The sequence below is a fragment of the Anthonomus grandis genome, chromosome 9, assembly GCF_022605725.1.
Source record: "Anthonomus grandis grandis chromosome 9, icAntGran1.3, whole genome shotgun sequence".
Taxonomy (NCBI): domain Eukaryota; kingdom Metazoa; phylum Arthropoda; class Insecta; order Coleoptera; family Curculionidae; genus Anthonomus; species Anthonomus grandis.
Window position 1 is genome coordinate 14437535 of NC_065554.1, and position 26402 is coordinate 14463936.

Genomic DNA, 26402 nt, shown 5'->3' on the forward strand with positions numbered 1-26402 from the left:
AATGTCATACGAGAAGGAATTAATACCCGCTACATTACACGAATCGGCTCATGGAACATCCAAGGGCTTCTCCAGGCAGGAAAACTGTACATTATCGAAAAAGAAGCCCGCGCAAACAAAATAGATCTGCTAGGCATGTCGGAAACACACTGGAAAGGTTCCGGGCATTATACCACAGACTCAGCAAACATAGTATACTTTACAGAAAGCCGCAACGGAGTTGCTTTCTTACTGCCCAGATCAACCGCCAAAGCTGTCTTAAGATACAATGCTGTTAACGATCGCATCATAACAATAAAGATCGAATCGCAACCTTTCAACGTCAAGGTCATATAAGCCTATGCCCCAACTAGTGACTCCTCGGACGAAGCTATTGAGGCGTTTTATGAGCAGCTGAATGCTACCGTAAATGAACTTCCTAAAAATGAGATTCTCGTTGTTACTGGAGACATGAATGCTAAAATTGGCAAAACAAAAGATATAGATGAACAACTCAAAGGAATAATTGGTTCGTTCGGCTTAGGGACAAGAAACGAACGAGGCGAACGAATGCTTCAATTCTGCCAGGAACAAAATCTCACTATCGCAAACACATTATTTGCACATCATAAAAGACGCCTATACACATGGACATCACCAGGAGATAGATACAGAAATCAAATTACTACATTATGGTCAGATCTCGCTGGAAATCCTCCGTCGTTAACTGCAAGACGTACCCTGGAGCTGTCTGTGGTTCAGATCATAATTTATTACTAATGAAGTTCAGGCTCCGTCTAAGAAGAATCTACCACCAACGCAACAGGATCAACATGACGGAAACAGCCAAACGGCAATTTCAAGAAGAAATGCAAAGCAAATTGGAGGCCGAAAAACATGACATAATGAATAAACAAGACCCAGACCAAGAATGGGAAGCATTGAGAAATGTTATTAAGATGACAGCAGATCACCTTCAACTAACACATAACCCCATAAATCGGCCAAACAAACCCTGGATCACACAAGCGACCATAGAAACAATCAACAAACGAAAAGAAATGAAAAGGAAGGGCACCCTAACGAGAGAAGACTGCGACCTGTACAAGAGGTTAAATAAAAAGATACAGAGACAATGCAGACAGGATAAAAACAACTACATTAAAAAAATATGCAGGGATATAGAGGAACATCAACTCACCCATGACACCAGAGACTTGTATCAAAAAGTCAGGGGAAATAACACGCAAATTCAAACCAAAGACTTTCACAATTGAAGACAAGAACGGAAAGATAGTATGGGAAGATGAAAAAGTGATCGAACGATGGAGACAATATTGTGAGAAATTATACACTGAAGAATCCAAAATAGCGATCGAACAACAGAAAGAAAATATACAATTTGAAATGGAGCCCAATATTCTTATGTCTGAAATTAAAGAAGCTATAAAAAACCTAAAGCTAAACAAATCCCCAGGAACAGACGGAGTTCGTGCTGAGCTCATAAAAGTACTAGGAAGAGGGACTAGGGACCAAATATTCAACATCCGCCAATTAATCGAGAAAGCCTGGGAGTTCAATACCCCCATGCTCTTGTGCTTTATAGATTACAAAAAGGCTTTTGACTGTGTTCGATGGAGTAGTCTCTGGAACGTATTGAAAGAAATGGGAGTCCCTCCGCATTTCATATCTCTAATAACCAACCTATATGAAAATAACAATGCCATAGTTAGTCTCGACAATAAAACATCAAACATTTTCAAAGTACATAGAGGCGTCCGTCAAGGATGTATCCTATCACCGAGACTCTTCAATGCCTACGGTGAATTCATAATGAGACGAGCCCTGGAAAATTTTGAAGGAGGTGTGTCAATCAATAGTAGAAAGATATGTAATCTCAGATACGCGGACGACACTACCCTAGTAACAAGAGATGAAGATGAGATGGTTACACTTATTAATCAGGTTGCTAATGAAAGCCGAGCTCTAGGCCTCGAAATAAATCTAGACAAGTCCAAGTTAATGGTCATTGACAGGAGTAACACCATACAGTTAAGAAATCTGCAAAATAGAATTGAAGTAGTAGATGAATTCATCTACTTAGGGTCCCTAATAAACAGCAAGGGAGGGTGTGAAACAGAAATAAAAAGGCGGATAGCATTAGCGAGGACAGCAATGTCAAACTTATCCAAGATATGGAAAGTTTGATTTCGATATTTTCGTATGGTTCCGAATCCTGGACAATAAAGTCGAGCGACAGGCACCGAATAGATGCTTTTAAAATGTGGTGCTAGCGGAGGATGCTTCGCATACCCTGGACTGCACACCGGACCAATGTGTCGATATTAAACGAATTAGGAATCACCGATCGATTGTCCTCCAGCTGCCGACGCCGCATTCTGGGTTACTTCGGACACATCACCAGGAGAGACCAAGACAATCTAGAAAAACTTATCGTGCAGGGCAAAGTAGAAGGTAAAAGATCAAGATCTTCATCACGGTGGCTAGACCAATTTAAAGAAATGACAGGGCAAGCCTTGCAGACAAATATAAGAGTAGCAGAAGATCGACAACAGTGGAGACAATCGACCCATCAGTGTTCATAGACATGACGTCACAACTCTTCAGGAATGAAGATATGACTAAGAAGAAGAAGACATATTAATGTAGTCGCAGCCGTTATGAAGAGGAAGCAACAGCTAAGAAATAAATAATTTAGTGATTTGACGAGTTATTGCATTGCCTTTGTTGGAAAAGCATTCAAAATCTGCAGAAATGTTATATTTAATTTTTAATCAGGATTTATTTGAAAACATTTATTCTATATCTAGAAATACCAAGACAATCATCGTAATTTAGTTTATCACAGAAAAGACTAATCTTGAAATTTGTCGCCACATAAGAATAATAAATTTCAACAAGAATTCATGACAATTTCCTGGTAATTGCTACTTCTTGTAACATTAAGATTTTCATGACTCAATTTTAAATAAGGTAATCTCTAAGAAGAGCAAAACGTTTAATTTCACAAGAAAAATGCATAGTAAATGTGCACCTGAGTGTTCTGATCTATTCACAGTTAAATTTTATTACACCAGATGTTGGATTTTCAGATATAAAAAATCTTGGCCCCCACAGACCGGATCTGACACTTGTGAGTTAATATTTTTATAATGTTTAATTCTTGTCATATTTGAGGAGCCTTGAAAAAAAGTAGTTCAAACAGGTAAGTAAATGATAATAGTTAAACAAAAATTAAATTGTTGCAAACTCTAGTTGCAAAATTTTTGATAATTATGAACAAATCCATTATAGCGTATGTCAAAGCTATGACGTTTGTAATATTATTTTGTCAATCTCTGTTAGATGCCAATTCTGTTTTTATTTTTCTGTATTTTTTTAAACAATATTTTAAAAAGCCATAACAATTTAATTTAATAATGGGGAAAAAGGGAGGCAAGAAAGGAAAAGTCGAAAAAGTTGTGGAAAATGCTGAACCCTTACCAACTATTCCTGAAGAAGGTGATGTTAACCTTGAGCAAGCCAACCCAGAAGGTAGTATACGTAATTATTAAATATTATTTAGATGAAAATATATAACACTGCTACCTCAGCAGTCTTATGATTTATTTTTTTAACATGATTTTTTATACTATTTATTTATCTTATATTAATGGGTAATAGGGCAAGCAACAACCGAAGTTCACCAAATAGAATCTCGAAAATCCTTAAGAAAAAGTAAAAGCATTCTTAAAGAGCCTTCTACTGCTGATGCCCAAGAACGCAGAAGTAGAAGCAAAAGTGTAGTCATTGAAAATGTCCCTATAGCTGAAACAGCAGATAATATTAGATCATCTGCCGATACTGATAATATTAATGAACCAGACAAAACTACCGATGAACAACCACAAATCACATTTGAACCTGAAATAACTCAAGATGTTCCAACTGAAGACAAAGGAAAAAAAGCCAAGGGCAAGAAAGGTGTGTTAAATATAAAAGAGAGGACAAAAAAGGATGTACAATACATTGTTCTATTAACGATAATTTTTAGGTAAAAAGGATAAAAAAGAAGATAGTGAAGCTGATGAAACCACAGAAGAAGGTGAAGTAGATGAAGAGAAGCCACAAAAGAAAGGAAAAAAGGGCAAAAAGGTTGGTACAATGCATATACAAATTCTATAAGAAGAAGATATGATAAAGAATTTACTCAGGGCAAAACTGCAACTTTTAAAGAACAACCAGCTGAAGTTATGGCAGCACCGGAAGAAGGAGTTGAAGCACCCATCGAAGGTAAAAAATCAAAAAAGAAAGGCAAAAAAGATAAAACAGAAAAAGCTGAGGCAGTAGATGCAGCAACTGAAACCGACGGAGAGATGCCTCAAGAAGGAAAATCGAAGACCAAAAAGAGCAATGAAAGTATAGAGAAAATAGAGGCGGAAGAAGGTGAGCCTAAAAAAGGAAAAAAAGGCAAAAAGGGAATTAAGGGTGATAAATCGATGTCAAGTGATGTAAGTATTGCATTTAGCGTTAGGTTTAAGCCACCTTTTTTTCCCATTAAAGATGCTTAGAAGAAAACTTGATAAAACAGACTCCAAATTAGTTTCTGATAGAACCAAAAGTTTTTCATTCACTGCTAAAGAAAAGTCTATGGAATCGGTACAAAAGAGTACTGGATCTCTACTAAAATCTACTAAAAGGTATAAGATAATCATTAAATTTCTTATATAACAGGATTTTCTTAATAACCAACAGAGACAAGGATGAAGATGAAACGTTTAAAGGAATTACTCAGCATAGGACGAGGTATTATTAATTTTAAACCTAATTAAACCCTACTATATTTATAGCAATTTAATACATTTTCATAAATATTATAGCTCATTAAAAGAGTCCTCTGGAATTGACATATATCGAAAACGCTCTTCAAGGTAAATTATCGTCATTTAAATAAACATATGAAACTTAAATATGGTACCTTCAGACTATCAGCGACCTATTCAGAAATTAGTACAGAAACAGCTGAGATTATTGTTGAAAAAGACGAAAAAGAAGTAGGGAAAAAGAAAAAAGATAAAAAAAAGGTATTGTACATCAATCATGTATGCATTGATCCAACTTTTATTACATTGTAGGGGAAAAAGAAAGCAGAAGAAGAAGAACTTACAGAAGAGGAAAAAGAGCAAAGAAAGCTAGAAAAAAAAGCAGAGAAAAAAGCTTTGAAAGCCGAGAAAAAGGCTGCAAAAAAAGCGGCTCGCCTTGAAGCATTAGCTCGAAAGAAAGGTAAAAATAATCAACCAATTTCCTTGAATCTTCAATTAATTTTTAACTTCTTCGGCATGTTTTCTTAATGATTTTTTTGTCAATTATTGTGGTTTCTTAACGGCTCTATCTATCTATTTCTATTGTCCAATAATATTCTGTTGTGTGATTCTAATTAATTATGTATGATAATTCAGTTCCTACTTTTCCTAAAAATTATACCTCTAGTTTTCTCCGTTTCAACACCGAGTATTGTCTGTACCCTATATAAATACCTTCACTGTTCTACTCGTCTAAGTCTTCTTTTACCACCATCAAATCTTACAGACAGGGAAGATGGTACTGAGTAAAACTTCTTGGTACTTGTACTATGGTCAGTCTTCCACATCATTCCTGAGACTACTGATTTGGGTTTGTTTCCTCGATTAATGTCAATGACTGTCTTATCCGTATGATAATGATATCATCAGAAGTGTTTAAAGAGAAAAAGTACTTCAAAGGCTGTTGAAATTATATAAAAAAGGTTAAGCTAATCATTTTTTTTAATTTTTTCTTCCTGGGGTTAATTCGTTAAACTTTTTTTAATATCTGGTATATATTTGTTGACGTCTAACTGCTGAACAGTATCGGGATGATGGTCTATCAGGTCTATTATTTTGGTATTAAGGAAAACAACAATAATATTTAATTAGATTAGAGCTTATAAGGTGTATTCGACATTGTAGCGTTTCATTTCAAAAATTTAGAATTTGATTCTAGATTCTTTTAAATATTTTCCTTTTTTTCTACTAAATTTATTGTATCCTTAGGCATATTTTTTTTTAAATTTGCTATGGCATTGGGTTACTTTCGGAATATTAACAAAAAATAAAAAAGTTTTAATGATTATTCATTTTTCTTTTAGCTGAAAAATCACTGGCCTTAGGCGAAGATCTGGACCTAAAAAAGAAACTTGATGAACTAAAAAAGGCAGCACGAGCTTTGGGTGAATTTAAAAACTCTTTTAATTTATTATATATTTAATTTATTACATATATTTAAGTCGTTTCATTCTATTACAAATACGTTCTCCGATATACCCATTTACCAAAATTTACAGGTATTGATGAACAAACACTTGCAAAAAGTGCTGCTGAAACTGAAGATCAGGTATTAATTAAATAGTAGTTAACATAAATCTTCCCATTGTTTGAATTCCTGTCCCATGTCAGTGAAAATGTAATTTATTTTTCTTATCTTAGGGGGTGAAAAAAAAGCAATCAAAAAAGGATAAAGCGAAAATATCAGCAGAAATGGCTGAAAAAGCTAAAGCTGAACAGGAGGCACAAGCTAAAAGGTAAATCTTTTTAAGCCTTTATAAGAATTTAATGATACATGTAATTTTAGATTAGAAGAATTAATCAAGAAAAAAAAAGAAGAAGAAAGGTTGGCTGCAATAGAAAAGGACAAAAGAGAAATATATGAGCAAGGCCTGCGAGTGGAACAATTAAACGACACTTACCTGCTGATAGCGGAAGTCATTAATTCGAATGTTGAGGCAATCAGAGAAGAAAAAGAAATATTAGAAGTAAGCAAAGCAATTATTTATAACAATATTTTAACATTTTAACTTTAGTGGCAAAAATATATTGCTTGTGGCAAACTGCCTAATCCGGCAATGTGTGACCAAATGAACACCTACTTGCATTTGTGGGGCATAGATCTGGATAAAACGAGTATTGAAGATGCTTCTAGCAGAACAGCAGATGCAATTAAGGTATTTATTAGGCTAAAAAATATTAAAATGATGATTTTATTTTTAGCTGCTAACTGACTTGGATGAGTTGATTGATACGGTATCTCCAGAAGATTCTAGTAAACTTGAAAACTGGAAATGGGTAAGTCTTAAACACCATTTCTAACTTTTTTTATTATATAATTTTTAGGTTCGGCAACTCTTTAGAGACTATCAAGCCTCAAGCTTAGATGTCGCCACTTACAGGCTTCTACGTAATGTTGAACATAATCTAAATCGCCTTAACATACCTACTGCAGATTTTAATTTTAAAGATGACATTGTGACTCTTTGTATTTGGTTAAGGGTTATGTTGCCCATACCGTTACCAAATCCTAGAAGACCACCAAAGTAAGTTAAAAGACTTGAAAAAAAAACTTCATTGCTTTACCTTCACCTGCAATTTAAGACCTCGAATAGATGTCACTTTTAAACTCATGGATGTGAGTGTGCTTTTTCCTTTTACAATCGATTGCGAAAATGCTGCCCTTAGAGCCATGTACCTGAAATACGACCATCTTAGTGATCTAAACGAGAACTTTTATATGCCCCCTGTGCCTGACGATTACCACATGGGTACGACTCCAATGAACTAAATCAATTTATTAACTCAAAATGAAATTGTCCTTACAGATTTATTTTCTATTACCAAAAAGGAATGGCAATACAAACTAAAATATAAATACGATAATAGGGATAAAGAAACGAAACGTAGTACTCGTGATGAAAAATTAGAAGTCCAGGAAGAAGTCCAACTAGGATCAGAGATAGCAGAAGATAATAAGAGTACCCCAGAAACAGAACCCATGATTAAAGATGAAAAGAAAATTAGTATTAGTAAGTGGAATACAATGTACATTAAAAGTTTTTACCATACGCTTTATATAGAACGCTCTAATATATTTTGACATTTTTGATCATAATGGTATGTAATAAAAATAGTTGACATCATCCGATGTTCTTCTGGATGAAGAACTTGCTTTAATGTTGAGGAAGCTCTGATTACTGTGATTTAGGCTAAGTAAGCACATTTCTACCAGAACTAATTCATTACTTGTACTAAATATAAACTAGATGACCCTTATTTAGCTTATACTCAAAATTATTGATCTCAGATTTTATTAACTTTTGTCAAGATCAAACTTTCAAGGTCAGCATTTGTCATTATTTGCATACTACCCTCATTGCCCCTTGCTAATATTAAAAGTAATGCTTTAAGTTTATTGCTCAGCAATTAGTTCTAATACTTCATTTAACTAATCTGCATCTACCAAACGATCCCTTTTTTAAATGTTTTTCGAGCATTTTTAGGTTAAGTTGACGCTTTCATATGATTTTGAATTATTGGTGTTAATATTTATTTAAATTTTGAGAACTTGTTAAGATCTAAGCTACTATGATTACTTTTTGCTTAGGTCATAAGGTCTTTCTACTGTCTGGCGTTTTTGACATGAGGGTGTATACAGAGTAATAAACTCTCTGATGATTTGCCTATTTTCAAACTAACAGTATAACATAGTATAACTTACATCAAACTAACTAATAATAGTATGTCAAGTTACCATCAGTCCATGTCCTTCTGGAGAAAAACTAAGTTTTATCGGGCCAGACCTGCTCCAATATCCGACTTACTAGATACCAGTTGTTTAAAACCTACCTGCCAATAAAGACCGGTAATTAAAACATAATTAAAAAACCATATTCATATTGTGAATAAATATGTTTCTTAATTTTTTTCTCTTTTCTTCTGACATTTTCCAAGTCTTAAAATAAAATCTGTATTTATTTATAAAGCTATAATAATTCTAAGCCTTGAACAAAATTCCAGTACCTTTATTATAAAGGATGGAATTATCGATAAACTATTATCGTAACCAAATATTTTTCTATGTAACTGCTTAGAATTGCAGCTTCAAAAGAAAAAAGATAAATTTTCAAAGCTCTTATATCCACTTATATCAGAATAATGAGCACAAGACAATTATCTTACAATAAATATAGGTGTGTCAGTTTAAATATTTATATAAAACGTTTTTTGGTAACTTTTGTTACATTCATTCCTAGCCAACGCTAATTGAACCACCAGTTAGAAGAAGGAAATAAACGCTAAAACATGGCGAAACTACTTTTTATCGGAAGTTGTTCAACTTCTTAAAGCATGGCGCATCCATCAGCGCTAAGTAGAATATAAATAAATAATAGAGATATTAAAGGGTGAAATAATATGCGAGAGTTTTAAGAAGGAAATAAATCCCGGAATTATTTCTTTTTTTAAGTTGTCCGAACACGATCCAAAAAAGAAAATCCCAAAAGGCGTGGGAACACTTTTAGTTATTTTGTCTAAATAAACTCTATGAGAGTTGAGGTTTGCAGGCAAGCTTTTCCGATCTTGTATGCTATAAAAAGCATAGCAATTTTTCGATTGACATCTCTCATTGCCGAAGGAAAGTTACCGGTAGATCACCGTGGTATTCATTTAAATCGTGGCAACATTTTACCTAACGATGTAGGTCTTGCGAATCTTGCGATCGATCAACACATTCGATAATTTTCCTTAAAAGAATCACACCACAGCACCAGGATCATTCAATATTTAGATGGCAACCTTAATGTGAAAATCATGCACGAACTCTTTTGCAAAATGTATCCGGAACATGTGAATACAGTTAAGTACGATTTTTTTAGAAAATACTATAATGATAACCATGGCTACAGATTTGGAAGACTATAGATTGATGTTTGTTCAACTTGTGAAGAACTTGAAGCTAAAATAAAAATTCCAACGTTGAATGAAAACGCCAACAAATGGTGCATCTGAGACGAGCTAAAAAGTTTTACATGAAACAGTAAGAAGTGTTGACATTATGTCGAGAAAAAGAAAATGTCGGAGCTATTGTTTTTGACTACATGCAAAACCTTTCGCTTCCAAAAATACTAGTGCCGAAAATGTTTTATGTGCAGACTTTTACACATACCATGAAGGAGTAGCGAAGAGAGGGCCTGATGAAGTCTGCAGCCTACTTTGGAAAACAATCCAGTATAAGGATCCCGTTATTAAGGAACTTTACGTGTTCAGTGACGCTTGCGGCGGTCAGACCAGGAATAATAGCCTGATACGCTTCATGCTCATATTGGATTCAACTGGACGATCCGATAAAATATACCAGTACTTTCCTGTGCATGGACATTCCTTTTTACAGTGCGATCGAAATTTCGGAACAGCAAAAAGACTTATTAGAAGGAAATATAAGAATTACGTACTAGAGGAGTATAATATAATGATTTCTACTGCTAAAACAAGAGGATTTTCAGTAACAGAAAAAAGTTGGTCGGTGGAAAAAAGTTGTACATTTATGATCTCCAAATATAAAGATTTAGAGTATTGTTCCTCCCATAGACTACGTAACAGCTTCAGAAAAAATAGATGGCATGCTGAAACATAGGTTTCTTCGTCAAAAAAATAGGGTGACCCTGCATCCTCTGCATTGCCTACTGCCAGAGCATACACTGCAAAAATACCAATTAACCAGAAAAAGATGGAAGACGTTCAGAAAATCATTCAGTATATTCCAGAAGACAAAAAACAATTTTATGAGAATATCCTTACATGGCCAACTACTACTGCCTCAGATGAAACCATTGCGGAAGAAGGATAGTTTAACAATTTTTTGACTCAAGACTCAAGAATTTAAATTGATTATTTTTTATAAGTTATCTTGAATCAAAACAAGTTTTTTCATACATTTTTGTGTCTTTTTTTGTATACATTCCTTAAAAAAAATTATAAGTTGTAAGAAAGAAATACATCCAAAACTTTCTTATCATTATTTCTAGATAACTAGAATCAATGAATGTTTTTTTCAATCTTAATAAACCTGAATAAACTATACTTTATAGTAGATCTCATTATTACATAAGTAAAAAATAGAAGAGATGGAATAAATAGTTTTTAGCGATTTCCCAAAAATCTATTTTTTGGATTCATTTCCTTCTTCTAACTGGTGGTTCAATTACCGTAAAGACTTTTTAAGGCTATCAAGATCGAAAATGAAACGAAACACCTCAAAGGGAAATTTCTATTTTTCAATAGCTTTTCTATAATTGTTTTTTCAAAAGTTCACTATTACTCCTTATAATCAAATTTTATCTTCAGATTTTCAGTTTATTTTTCTAATTTGTCTTTCAGCCACATTATTGGCTATTCTTGTCTTTCAAAAAGTAAAAAGTTTCTACTGGAAACTCACATTGGCTTTTGCTGATATTTGGTTCTTTGTATTTTCGTCTTTCTGCGGGCTTGCTGTAATGAAGTCCTTGGTAAGTAAGCAACACATGGCGACCAGTTACAATATTTTAGTAATTATTTTAATTTCTTCATTTAGTTCATCTGCCCTATGGCCTCCTCATATACTTTTAAAACAATTTTTTTTAACTTTAAAAAATTCCATTTTAGAATCTGTGGAAGGTGAAATTATCGCACCCGACGAAACGGAACCAGAAATTCCAATTGTACCATTTAAACAACTTAATCCTACTGCAAGTGAATTTGCAATATCCCTAGAAGGTACCCAAGTTCAATGTCATAATAATATATTTTTAAAATATCTATAATTTATTAGACCAACTGTATGATAGTACAAGAGACCAGCTTCGTATAGAAGTACCCGAGAACGTGATAAATTTAAGAAAATTCGTTATACTGGGGGGCGTTTATCATCTTAATTTATTGGCCCAACCTCCACAGCCACAAAATTTTATTACTATGGATATGACCATAACAGGATGTAAGTGTATTGAAAAGCACTTTTTTACATGAACATCAACATATTTTCTTCGTTTTTAGTATACCTTCCAAAAAAACTAGAGGTTCTTCCTTTTAAAGTTGTATACACTCCATACGTACCTCCGCCAGATCCAGAACCCAGCGAGTCAAATACCAGCGTGAGAAAACTACCAGAAGAATTGGAAGAAGAGCAAAAGAAAATGGAAGAAGAATTGGATAAACTGATTTTGATTAATATTAAGTAAGGTTTTGGTTTTAATAGAGGGGTTATTAAAAATGGAAAGTTTTTAGGTGGCCACAGCATGTTATTTTCCTAGAACTTCCAATAGTATGCCGTTGGGACGATGTAGAAAAACGATGGTCCAGCGAAGAAATCCATGACGTAAAACATAACGAAGACAAATGCATGTTAAGCTTCAGGACCGGTGTTTTTGGAATTTATGCTTTGGCAGCCTATAGATATTCAAATCTGCCTTTTCAGGCTTACGATATTAAGCCCGAGGTTGAGTAAGTCAACATGAGATCAATGTTTAAAAGTTTTAAATTTGTGGTTGATTCTAGTGAATCTGTAACGGTTCAACTCACTGCGGCAATCTTAATGTTGGAATTTAATGTTAAAAATGGTCTGATTGCCATCACTCAATTGCAAAACAGTCCTAATATGACTTTACAAGATTGTGTTGGAAAATATATGAAACTTCACAAGCTTAAAAGAGTAAACAACTTCTTAAGGGTGATCCTATTATTAGCTTTAATCAAAATCCTTTTTAGATGATGAAAGAAGCCGGAATAGACATATTTCCTGAATTTGATGCATTTTGTTACGTAGAGGGTAGGTAAGTCTTATACATAATTTTTGATTGATATATATGAATATTATTTATCGTGGGTGTGAACAGCATTTTTTGCATAGAGTCACTTAAAATCGTTATATTTTTGATCGGACGTGTGATTTTGGATGTAATTTTCATGATCAATAAGGTCTTATGAATATAAAAAGACGTATTTATAACTATTACCTCTATGCTCAACATAGCGCTTTCCATGGCTCTCTGTGTCACTCTTAATCTTTTCGGCATATTCTTTGTCAATTCCATAATATCCAGTCAGTTTGTAGCCATTGGAAGTTACATGTTTCATCGACTTTGCGAATAAGGTTTCTGGGAAAACGTTATGCTCGAATGCTGTATTTGACTTATGCAGTTTGATTTTTCTTATATTTTCTTTATATCATAAATGGAATAAAAAATTATTATTTAAGACACATCTCTGCAATATAAGAAATTTGGCAAAATATACAAAAAACTCATAATTACAATGAATAAAAAAAATACGCCTTTATTTTTATCTCTGCGAAGGGCAGAACACCTGTATACTTAACAGAATAAGTAGGAAAAAGTTAAACAATTCCAAATCATTCAGCTACCTCGTTTTCAGCAAAAATACCGTGCCTTCATTTCAAAACGACCCACCCTTTATAACTTCTTAAACAAAAACACGTCAATCTGTATAATATACAGGGAAACGTTTAATTTTATTTTGAAAATGTTCTGTCACCACCTCACCTCGTGAAAATCGAGTAGAAAATAGCCCACTAAGGTCAAAGCAAGAATGGAAAACTGAGAAAAGAGGCTTCTGTCATAAGTCTGCATGTCAAGATGTTGTAGTTGTTCAATGGAAGGAGAACAAAGTTGTAGCAGCTGCTTCAAATTTTGACGTATCTGCAAACAAAACAGCTCCACGTTACTGCAGAGAAACTAAATCTAAGGTAAATGTTCCACAGCCAGGCATAATATGTAATTATAATAGAGGGATGGGTGGGGTAGATAAATTAGACAATGGTTGCCATCTATAGGACCCGAATAAGACAAAGAAAATGGTGGTGGCCAATTTTTGCCTATCTTTTTGATGTGTTCATAGTAAATGCGTGGCTACTTATGAGAATAATTCATCCTGAGGATCCAATAAGTTCTTCTTTAGTTATATTTCGAAAAAAAAAACCCTAGCTTTGCTGCATTCATATGGCGTAAAGTCTGTAAAAGTGAAACTAAGACCAACCTTATCGCTGGATGTTAGATAGATTTGATAATATCAATCATTTGGTGGAATATTCTAAGACTGATAGAAGGTGTGCATTTTACAAAAAAAGGCAAATTTTGTTTGCGTAAAATGTAATGCGGGCTTACACCCCAAAATATGTTTCAAGGCTTATCACACTAAATAGGCATATCAAAGAATACATTTTTTGTTGATTATCAGAATATTTTCAGAATTTTTATTTTGTTATTTTGAGCATACTGTTCTTTTTTTCAAATGTATACATTTATAGTTTTTTTTCCACATTTGCCTGCTTATTTGAAGTACACTAAACAAATGTTTAATAAAAAACTTATGTGTTTCTTATTCCATCCTACTTCATGCACTAATGGGTTAATATTTTCGAAACGCCTTGACGTTATTTTTCGAAATTTTTAACGTATACTACTGTTATTGTTACTAACTGATTTTATAACATTTTATGATAGAATGTGTACAGAGTCGATTAAAATTAGTGGTCAGCAAAGATAAAAATGTCATAACTTTTTTCTGGTTACTTTTTAATTATGTGGATAGTGATATTAAAAATAACCCACATTTTTACATAAAAAAGGTGCTCTTCTTTTATTTCGATAGGAGCGTCCGTTTTTGAAATAATCAGACATAAATGTTTTGCAACCTACACTTATAAAGTATTTTTGATCACGGTTAATAAAATTAAAAGGTATGTTACAAATCATCAGGTATAAACATAATATAAGATTATTACAAATACTTAATTTTAAGATCAAACGCTGTTTTCTTTGTTTAAAATTTTATTTCAAAATTGTAAATAATTGAAAAAATTAAAACTTAAAAAAATTTCTTGAAATCAGAGGCTTCTAGCGAAATAAGACAAGAGTACGTTTTTTACATAAAAAGGTTGGTTCTTTTTCATTTTACTATATTTTACTGTTATGACATTTTTATCTTTGCTGACCACTAATTTTAAACAACGTTGTATACATTTTAGCATAAAATGATGTGATATAAAATCAGTTAGTGACAATAACAATAGTATACGATAAAAATTTCAAAAAATAACGACCAAGCGTTTCGAAAATATTAACAAAAAACCATCTTCAATAGGAATTATATCATAAAACACCCTGAAACATGAAAACGATTCACTTTTCAAGATGCCTCTATATGAAGTTTTTTTTAATTTTTAGACAAAGATGCGGCTGGTAAAATATTGCGATGTAATTTCGGGACACCCTGTATATGTGTTTACAGTAACAGTTTAAAATGGTGGATCGGCACCACCTTGACATCAGTTATCAGATATAAAATAAAATAGCGAAATAAAACAAACGTGGGAGGAAGCACCAAAGTAAAATCTTAAAAAAACACATGTTGCTAGCTCTTCTATAAAATTCTATGAGATTCGGATGACCTCAAGACATTGACATGGCAGACGTCATTTGCTACAACTTAAGCTACGTGTACATTATTGTCTAAAACTAAAGGACCGTTTATAGGTAATACATTACACATGTATAAGTCATCAGGAAATTGTTTTCTGACTAATAGATTTTGGCGTCAAATTGACAGTTGAAGATAATCAGATGATGCTCAGATACCATCACTAAAGAGATAATACTACTTATAATCTCAATATTTGTAGCCGGATATTCTTTTCGATTGATAAAACTACGCTATTCTTCAGAAAGTGACTCCCTATATAAAATTCTGAAATTGCGTGATCAGTAGGTAATGTCTTTAAAATCGGTAGTATACAATTCGCTATTGCCGAAAATGCCTAAGTTGCTAAGCAAACGATTACAAGTTCCAACATTTTCAGCGATCCTTCTCGTTTCTCCGCCTTGTTTCACAGTCCAGAGATCAAAGAACAGGTATAATTGGCTACATTTACGAAATAAATTGAGAAAATGAAAAACTTCTTAGTTATTTTTGGGACTTTTGCCAATTGTTCATTTCAAATGAAATAAAATATTGGCTGATTCTATTTTTAATTGAGTAAGCAAGTACTAAAAAATTTCTATAAGGTGTAAATAGTGAGTATAATAGTGGTATACTCTAAGAAATATATATACATATTTGTATATAATTTGAGATAATTTATATTTACATTGCGTTTTCATAAAATGATTTTGACAAAGAATTAAACGCAAATATATATGTAGTATAAAAATAAAGTTTATTGTGGAAAAAATATGTTTGTTTATTATGCAATTCAAGACTCACGTAGAGTAAAATAATAGTAATATGTTTACCCATGTACAATAAAAACTAAAAAAATATAAAAGATAAATTGTTAAATATTAACACCTTTTATAATTTGATCTTTGTCGGTACTGTTTAGAGAAGTCATAATTTATGTGAAATAGTTAATTTTGTGGTTTGATTTATAGTTGTTTCTTTTAATCAGACTTGATATTTCTTGTATTTTTGATACATTGTTTACACATCGTTTTATCGTTAGTTTCTAAAAAATAAACTATTTTCTTTCTTCGACTTTAAAATCAACTCTTTTATTTTTATATATCTAACTTCTTTTATATGATTCGGCATAAGATTATATAACTTAGAAGATAGTGAAGTTTGGTTTCGATAACATGTGTTCTGTGTTGTAAACCTTTTTCAACAAGTTTTTTTTGTATTCAGAAGATTGGTGAAGTTAATCGTATATGTAGGATGTAGAACATTCCAATGATCTCTATTTTGGCAACCCTTCTTTTCCTGTGAGGGATATCTCAGGAATGTCTTAGAAGTTCTAGATGACATATCTAAGAAGTCCATATTCCTGTGAATTTCCTCGTTGTTATATTTCTGTAAAATGGTTTTTGCGTTATTATAGGATTTATTATTATTTTTTATATTTTATATTTACCTCCATCAGCTACAAGAATTATAAATATTGCTTTTGATTAACTAAAAAACAATAAATTTTATGACATGACATAAGATAGTTTTCCCCAAATACGCAATTATAAATTTTGTAATGAATTATTTAATAATTATAATAAATAATCCACCCTTTTGTTTGAAAAAGTATTTCACATTCAATGAAATGATATTTGCGTTTTAATTTGACTAAATAATTGTTTTAATAGATTGGAAACGTAAAAGTGTACCAATAATGTAAGTTATTAAAAATATTATATTGCTAGGGAGTTGTGAAAAACAATGGGCCATGGAACAACATCTGTACTATAATATGGCACAGATATCGAACTGTTTTAATTTCGCATGGTCAAGGTGGAACTTGCAAGCTGGAAGAAGACAAATTGTCTTGCAGATGAGACAATATTTGCCAGATAAAGGAAAACAGGTAATGATTGAGCATATAATAATATAGTGTAAAAATTAAAATGTATTGATTTTTTAAAGAAAAACCACCAAATGTTACTCGTCACCCCACTAAAAGCAGCTTTTGTGGACTGCACTGAAGTTAGCCCGGCGTTTTCAGACAAAGACGTGGAATCTTTGAAGGTAGGTATAACTCTGTGTTCACCAGTATATCAAGAAGATTTACATTTTTGTCGTATTATATCGTTTTACTGTTATTATCTTCTTACAGTTTTGTGCTGACCTTTACCATTTAATGAAGATCTCCAATGGCATTTTTGTAAGAAACAAAGTCAGTAAGACCAATAAACAAAATGTATACACTTTGGCGCAATTCCTTATATCGATTCGGGTATTAAGTTTTTCATAAAGGATTTCCACAAACAGTAAATATGAAGTTTTATTTATATTCGGAAATTACGTTTAATTAAAAAAAGGTAAAATAAATAAATTTTATTTATGATGTATCGTAAACATCTTGATTGTGTTCCGCATGTCCGCAGAAGTGTTTAGCAAAGAACTTTATATTTGGAAGCGTTAAAATAAGAGGCATTGGACAATAATATGATTTAAACCCTTTCACATTCAATCAAGTTGTCAATTTTTTTCTTTATAGAGCTTATCTTTACTTATATACTGTCTTATGTGGATGCCTCCTCTTCCAAATTGAAAAAAGGCGGATAGGCGCCAATACTTGAAAAAAGCTATTAAGAACTCTACATTATTTTAACCCTACTGACGAGTAACTACTCTCTCCTTGAAATCCCTCGAAAACACGGTTATCGTCGAGGAAGCTACTCTTCTTCTTCTTCCTAACTTGGTCTCCTTGCTTTGCTATATATGCACACTGGAATAATGATTTCAACTTATCAAGTCCTATGTGTAGATTATGTTAAAGTTCCGCTCATGATTAGTCCGGCATTATCCGGCCTGGCTATGGCGTGAATAGATTTAGTAACCACACATTACCGTCAGTAGTTTAGATTTAGCTAGCCACAGTTTACCTTGGGGTAAGAAAGGATCGGCGATATATATGTATACTAGGTAATTCAATAAGACTGTTGTCTGATTTATCTCCTATCTAACCAACTAAAAAAAAACCAAATCAGTTGATGTATAAACTTTGGTAGGTCAAATGGTTGCCTCGCAGTGTTACATTATTATAAATGGCAAACAATCTTACTTACTAACGCCAATCTTACTAACGCCAAGAAAATTGATGCCAGTTGAAGCGATTTACCAGTAAAAATGTATGGTAATTAACAGTTTATTTGGTGTATTTATTTTACTAGTATTTTTTGCAATACCTAATAGGTACAAAAATAACACTGCAGTAACTAGCATTTTTAATACGTTTAAAAAATATAGTAAACAGTTGATTATTATTGTTAAAATTGTTATTCTGACACTCAGCAAAGAAAATTCAGAAGCGCGAATTATTTAAAATGGTGAATACGCTAGCGCAGAGTATAGATATTATTTCTGTTTATGACGCTGAAGATCGGTGCACTGGTAGAATCGCCAGAGCATTTTATGACAGACATCCAGACAAGGCCATAAATATGTACTAGAATTGGTAAGGAAGTTTGAGGCAACGGGATCTGTTTGCAATAAGAAGTGTACTGGGAAAAGGGTTGTTTATGAAGCATTTCAAATTGAGGTACTGAGACAATTCGCAATGGATCCAACATTATCCCAAAGTCGCAAAGTTAAGTAATATTTCAGCAGATTCTGCCCACAAATCTTGAAAAAAATAAGTTTTTTCCTACAAAATTCAAATCCTTTAACAACTAGGAGAAGAGGATTTTGATAGGAGAATTGAATTTTGCGAACTGATGTACTAGCGAATTGACGAGAACCCCTATTTCCTAAAAAATATCTGCTTCAGTGACGAGTCAACTTTTTTTCTAAATGGACTGGTAACTGGACATAACTGTGGATACTAGGATAATGAAAATCCACACCTTTTTCGAGGGGATCATACGCAGTATTTAAAAAAAATTAATGTATGGGCAGGAATTTATGGTAACGAAATTATCGGGTCATTTTTTTGGACGTAAATTTAACTGGACAAATTTATTTAGACCTCCTCGACACAATACAATATATCCTTTAATTGTCCAATCTTTGGAAAACCAAGTGGATGAAAATGGTGTTGGGATACTAAACGAAATTAATTTGTAATTCCAACAAGATGGAGCTCCCCCAAACTACGCTTTGACAGTTCAGGAGTGGCTTAATGAATAGTTTCCAGGGATGTGTATTGGCAGGTGTGATGCAATTAAATGGCCCGCATGGTCTCCAGACGTAACCCATTCTAGATTCGCATTCTTTTGTAACTCATCCAGACGGTTGATGTGGAACACCACTAGATAATTTCCTTGGGTGTATTTAAAAAGCAAAGTTTATGAAATCATACCTGAAAATATTAATGATTTAAAGAATTGAACTCACAAATATAGAGATATTAGCGGACAAACCCTTGCCAAAAAAATGTTCGTGAGGCATTTCAAAACAGACTTTATTATTGTCTCGCGGAGCACATTTTGTTTTGCTTTCTTGTTTGTTTTTGTTTGTAAGATCGTATAGGTTTCCTGGAAAATATACAGAGGAGTCAATATTTGAAAGAACCATAATTTATATGGGATTTCCTATAATCAGTTTGGCGATGCACTACCCGGTATCGGCTTATAAAGTCCTATGGTTGGAACCTTTGGTGTGACGCTCAAATTACGAGACAGTTTCACCACTAATCAAAACTCTTTATTTTTACTCTCGACGCGTGATTCGCTAATGATGTTAGAATCTTCGGGAGAAGATTAAAAACTAAGATTAAAAAATGAGTTTTTAATCTTCTCCCGTGTGAAAACGAAACATGTGTCGAGAGTAAAAATAAAGAGTTTTGGTTAGTGGTAAAACTGTCTCGTAATTTAGGCTTATAAAGTCTTAAAATTATTTCATGTTAACTAGTAAGTAAGATTTATTATACCATTATATGTATGGATTGTATGTATTGGACATAACATGACGTATCTAGATGTTTACACGACTTCTTTTCTTGTGTGGTAAAATGTTTTCGGGAAGAAAAATCACTAATTCATAAAAACTGAAAATATATTGATTATAAAAGGAAAAAATAAAACGTAAATGTCTAAAAAACAAAACGAAAAATAAACGTTTAAGAAAATACAAAATATACGCAATCAGAAAATTTTCAAAGTCGATTTTCTCGTAAATGGTACGCTCTATCGAATTGAACTAAGAGTACCTTTTTTACGTATAAGACTCTAAAATTTTATAATTTTCAAACAAAATCACAATAACCTAAAGAGTAAAAGAAAAAGGGATGTTTTACCCTTACCAACCCCCGCATGTGACGCACCTGAATAAAATTTAAAAAATTTGAATTTAGAATCATATTCACAACGAAATGTTTATGCAGTACACCAATTTTCAAAATTTAATTCTAAAGGGTTTTAAAGTTATAGAGAAAAAATTGTCTTCAAGGGGTCCTATTCAAAGGGGCGTAGCTCCCTTAGGAAGCAATTTTGAACCCATATTAATATGAACTTTTTGCCTTATTTTCATACAAGGATTACGCCTCCTCCATCCTGAAAGGATGCCGCTTACTTTTGAATCACCCTGTATAGTAGTTTAACATAAATCAACAATGATGGCTGACGGTGAACCATGGAAATTCAACATTTTTAAAGGTATGATATTATAAATTGTTTAAAACTTTCTAACGGAAATGTCGAAGCAGCGCCGCAATTATATTTAAACAGGTAAAGAGTCTGCTTATTTTATTTTGTTCCAAAATTCAAAAAATAAAAAATATCTTATTAGGTTTTCAGAAAGACATCAGCTAGCTACAGGTACGGTATTCCGGTTAAAATCCAATCTTTTAAGTTATGGCTGCTATTTAAAACCTAGACAACCTCATGTTGAAAGAAATTAAGCTGGCGAAATAATTGTTTTAGCTTGTATGGAAGCAGGATCCTAAATTTCCTTTAGAAAAATAGAGGAAGAGGTAAGAGTTTCAAAAACAAAAGGGCAAAAAATTTTATAAAAGCCCAATTTAAACCCTATAAGGTAAATATTGTTCGAGAAATGCATCCTGACGATCCATTTGGACGATTGAAATTTTTCTAAGTAATTGGTTTTTAACCAAAACTAATAAAGATCCGGATTTTGAATTGAAACTGTATGTAGTTTATGTATAAGGCAAAATATTAATGTTGTAATTACAATTTATAGTGTTAAATCTGTAGAGATATATTTTTTTCATTTTCAACATTTTTTAGTTAAAAAGTAATATTTTGAGTTTATGTTTAAAATATTATTAAATAAATAGATTTAAATCACATGGCATTTTAAAAAAGTGCATGTGTGAAAGAATTCCAGGTCTACTATTAAAAAACAAACATAAATGTGGTTTTTTTCTAATTTTTGAAGCAAAAATTTATTAAACATTAGGTTGTGATACATCAATATATTTAAAGGAAAAATTGCAAATATTTTATGTTAAAATAAACTTCCATTTAAAAAATACCAAGTTTGTGTTCAATCTTAAAAACAGTGCTCTAAAAAAATTGTACGCCTACTGACTTTTATATAAAAATATCTATTATAAGCAGTTTTAATTTTTTACAGATTCGATACAGATCCTGAGAATTAATAACATCTTCAAAAGTGAACATTTTCGTTTTTGCCCTTTATTTCAAGAACAAAAGTAGTTGGCATATTTCTGTTTATGGATTTAAAAGTTTTTCAAAAAGCTATATTTTAAAAAATGACAGAGATACCGTGCAGTCTCATCCAAAATAGGACACAGTGTTCATTTATGTACGTCTGCGAGCCGTATCTAATATACATACGTACTAACTACGTATTCAAAAGTACGTATAAAGTGCGTAACAATATTAGTAATTATGTAACAATGGACGTATGGTCATAAATATAACATAAAAGTTACCTACCTAGGACGTATGATGCTGTTTGGGTTAATATTGTGTACAGGATCAATTTTTTTATTGCATACTTCTGTAATACCCTAAAAAATAAATAAATATTCTATTCTATTTTATTTTATTAGTCTGCGATTCGCTAGGGCTGGCAATCCCTATAGAGTTTTTTTTTCCAATAATTAATTTTTTAGTTTTAATATACAGTGTATCCGTAAGGTAGCAGATGAATTCAATAAAAATGAAATGGACCGTTTCTAGAAAAAATGCCCGAACCCGTCGATTTTAATGTTGGGTTTAGGGATTTTCTACGTGGAAATTAAATATACAGGGTGAATATGTATTTTAAATAGAAACCGCAATTTTTTAATGCAGAATTAGAAAGAACGCATTTTTTTACAAAGTATATGGTACAAATTAATAATGGTTACATAAGCAATGTTGAACGAAAAATGATGATAAAATGTAAAATTAAAGAAATACTTCCATTTAAATTTCCAAAATTTAGATTAAATGTTGGTATTTCGGTTTTTAGTTGTTGTTGTCAGTGTCAAAAAGTGAATGTATTTTGGTGCAACAATTTGAAGTATTTTTACCTTTGCAAGTGGTGTTCATTCTTTTTGAGAGGCGAAAGCAGTGTCATCCTGCGTTTTATTAGTGACTACACTTTATTACCTTACAATTATTGTATGAAATATGACAAAAATAAACCGAACGTAAAAGAATTAAAATCTTGTGCATGATTGGTTTCGGAGATATGTCGCGTACTCAAAAGGAGGTGGTTCAGTTGTTTAATGCAACTCATCCTGATCGGTCGCCTATTAGCCAAAGCATGGTAAGCAGAGTTGAAGCAATGTTCGGGTTCTCAAAAAGCTGGTCAGGGTTCAATAACTAAAGAAGATGAAGCGCCATATTCTGTCAACAAATTCAGTGAAGTTTGCCAAAAGCATTCAGAATGTTTACGTTCCTGATACAGCCCAGCTTATATCGTTAGACGTGAAAAACTTATTTCCAAGCATTCCACCCGCTGATTGTCTGGTCTTAATCAAAGATCTTCTCAGGGGGAAACTTGATTCACTCTTGGTGGAAAATCTACTTTTGCTTCTTTCTACTGTGTTAGATCAAATTTTTTTCCAATTTAACAACCGTTTTTTTAAACAAAAAAAGGAACTAGCAATGGGCTCTTGTTTATCGCCATTTCTTAATAACTTAGAAACCAAAATAATGAGCAGTAATTTTAAAAATAACATCATCTTTTATAAACGGTATGTGGATGATATATGTATGATTTGGAATGAAGATTGGTGAGGTAGAGCTTACAAATTTCCATAATTATGTCAACTCTCTTCACTCTAAAATTAAGTTCACAATCGAACGGGAACAGAACAACACCTTACCATTCTTAGATTTATTACTTAAGAGAGAAAGAAATAAGATATCCATTGAAATATTTCGTAAACAAGCAACAACAGATAATATTATACAATATAATTCAACATCACCGTCCTCACATAAATTTGCTACATTCCATTCTTTGTTTTACAGACTTTTTAACATCCGACTTTCTCGTGAAGCTTTTAAAAAAGAAGTCCTTACCATTAAACAATTAGCAGTCAGTAACTTTTCCCTCTTAAAACTATATATAAAATGTATTTTCAGTATGTGAACAAGTATAAATTATTATTTAATGTTATCAAACAACAAACAGACTATATCAAAACTTTTAGGTCGTTTACTTATTTTGGACCAATTTTGTCACGACTATCCCGCTTTTTTCTCCCTTTAGCATAACCCCAGCTTTTAAAAGTAATAATCAACATTAAAAAGACATCTAATTAAAACTAAAGATAAACTACCCCCGCTATCTTCTCCAAGAGTTTATTAGATTAGGTGTAGAGAGTGAAGAGTGCCCTGCAGTGTACGTCGGCCAGTCTCGTAGGAAGATTTCTACTAGGATTAGTGAACACAAGGCCCAATATAATAAGTTTAAAAATACCGATATCACAGTCACCAAATCGGCTTTTGCTAATCACCTCCTCGACTCCAAACATGATTTTCCTGAGAGCCAAAATATAAAACTGCTTCATCAGTGCAATAAAAGTAAAAAACTAGACTTGTTGGAGACAATGGAAATTAGTAAAGCTTTTAAAAGCCCAGATAGGTCCTGTGTTAACGAAAGATTTGAATTTGATGGCTACCTAGTTTTTAATAACCTTAAATAATTCTAGACAATGATGGTTATATCTCAAATGATGGTTAGATTGCTGAAATGTATAAGGTGATTTGATTGTTTTGTTGAGTTCTTTGTACATAGATAGTGCCACTTTATTGTAAGCTTTGTTTATTTATAGGTTAGGTGTTATGGTAAGTTTTTGGTGAATTTTCCTTTTTTCGGGTTACATCATCTTAATTATTATTTAGGTCTGATGTCTGATGTAACCGTTGTCATTTTATTAAATGTATTTGTGATGCTGTAGATTTTGTGTTTTTACCTTTTATAAAAGTGTATGACCAGCATCTTTGAGCTAATGGATGAATTTTTCGAGTTTTGAAGAAGATGAGCTTAATGTTTTGTTAACGGTCCAAGATAATCCCAAAGCCACAAACACAGGAACGGCTTCTAATGTTAATTTATCGCGATGTACTGTGCATAAAGTATTGAAAAAAGCAAAGTTCCACTTCTCTTTAAAATATTCATACTTCAAGAGCTATCGGAAAACGATTTTGATCGCCGGAATAAATTTTGTCAGCAAATGCAGCAATTATGTAATGATAACAATAATTTTGTAAAACGGATAATATTTTCTGACGAAGCAACGTTTACTCTAAACGGCCATGTAAATTGTCGATACTGGGCGACCAAAAACCCTCATTGGTTCACAGAATGTCATACACAACACCCTCAAAAAATCAATGTGTGGTGCGGTATAGTAGAAGAAAGAGTTTTAGGACCTTACTTTTTTGATGATACTCTCACTGGTGAGAGGTATTTGGACTTTTTTCAGAATTATCTTATCCCCGCTCTGATAACTTTGTATCCGAATTTGGAAGAACCTGACATGCACCAACGTGATCTTTTTTTTCAGTAAGATGGAGCCCCGCCAGACTATGCTTTACCCGTTTGCAATTATCTAGATGAACTTTTTCCAAATCGTTGGATAGGTAGACGAGGGTTTATTGAATGACCACCCAGATCGCCAGATTTAACTCTCGTCGATTAATTTTTATAAGGATACTTAAAAAGTAAAGTGTATGTCACTAAACCAGCAAGTTTAGAATATTTAAAAGAACAAATACGCTAGGAAATTAGAAATATTACTCCAGATGTCATTGACAACGTTCAAAAAGAACTTTTAAATCGCCTTAGTTATTGTCAGGTTGTTAACGGTGCTCAGTGCGAACATTTAATTTAGATAGGTATTTCTTAAATTTTACATTTTATCATAATTTTTCGTTCAAAATTGCTTATGTAACCACTATTCATTTGTACCATCCTTTGTAAAAAAAGGCGTTCTCTCTGATTCTGCATTAAAAAATTGTGGTTTCCACTTAAGAAACATATTGATGACGTCATATCTTTTTTTTAAGTCACTCTGTATATTTAATTTCTACGTAGAAAAACCCTAAACCAAAATTAAAATCGAGGGGTTCGGGCATTTTTTTCAGAAAGGGTCCATTTCATTTTTATTGAATTTATTCGCTACTTTACGGATGCACTGTATTTGTTATCAACATAATTCGGTTTCATACAGAGTGGGCAACAGAAAAAAATTAATAAATTATATTTATAAAATATTAATTAAATTAATAATTAATAAATAAAAAAACCCAACTCCACATGAAACTTTCCAGTAGGTAGGACTGAATGAACCAACTTTTTGTTTAATTTTTTATTTAACATTCTATAAGGTAAGTTTTTAACAAAATGGCCGACGAGTTTTTCCACATCGAGACGAAAAAAAGAACACCTAAATCAATATTTCGCGTGTGCATCATTTCATTAAAAATTACAACTAACAAAGGAATAGGCAAATTGTTCCAGGAACAGCTTTTTTCCGGCACTCGATACATCGAAATCCTCAAACTACCCGTCAGCTCGCCCAACTTGGCAACGTGGACGGCTCCTATTTTGTCGCGCAGCCGTAACCGCGCACCACCAGGCCTCGGACACGCGGTGTATTCGTCCTCCCTTCCCCCCGCGCGCACAATTGCGCGTGAGCCGCACCACCACCAAATGTTGATCGGTTTGCCTTTG

The 26402-nt window shown here is 32.7% G+C and overlaps 1 protein-coding gene across 1 annotated transcript; it reads left to right on the forward strand.

Annotated features, from left to right (window-relative positions):
• Positions 1 to 3273: 3273 nt before the first annotated feature.
• Positions 3274 to 17574, forward strand: LOC126740774 (dynein axonemal intermediate chain 7-like). Its single transcript, XM_050446940.1, has 27 exons — positions 3274 to 3534; positions 3664 to 3963; positions 4034 to 4134; positions 4194 to 4490; positions 4543 to 4679; positions 4735 to 4785; positions 4860 to 4910; positions 4964 to 5063; positions 5115 to 5262; positions 6146 to 6226; positions 6341 to 6390; positions 6483 to 6577; positions 6628 to 6808; positions 6857 to 6997; positions 7044 to 7118; positions 7167 to 7366; positions 7425 to 7591; positions 7649 to 7852; positions 11466 to 11576; positions 11632 to 11796; positions 11856 to 12036; positions 12087 to 12302; positions 12357 to 12510; positions 12567 to 12627; positions 17006 to 17166; positions 17226 to 17327; positions 17416 to 17574. Exons 1-27 carry the CDS (start codon positions 3420 to 3422, stop codon positions 17551 to 17553), a joined length of 3783 nt encoding a protein of 1260 aa, XP_050302897.1. The 5' UTR covers positions 3274 to 3419; the 3' UTR covers positions 17554 to 17574.
• The last annotated feature ends 8828 nt before the right edge of the window (positions 17575 to 26402 follow it).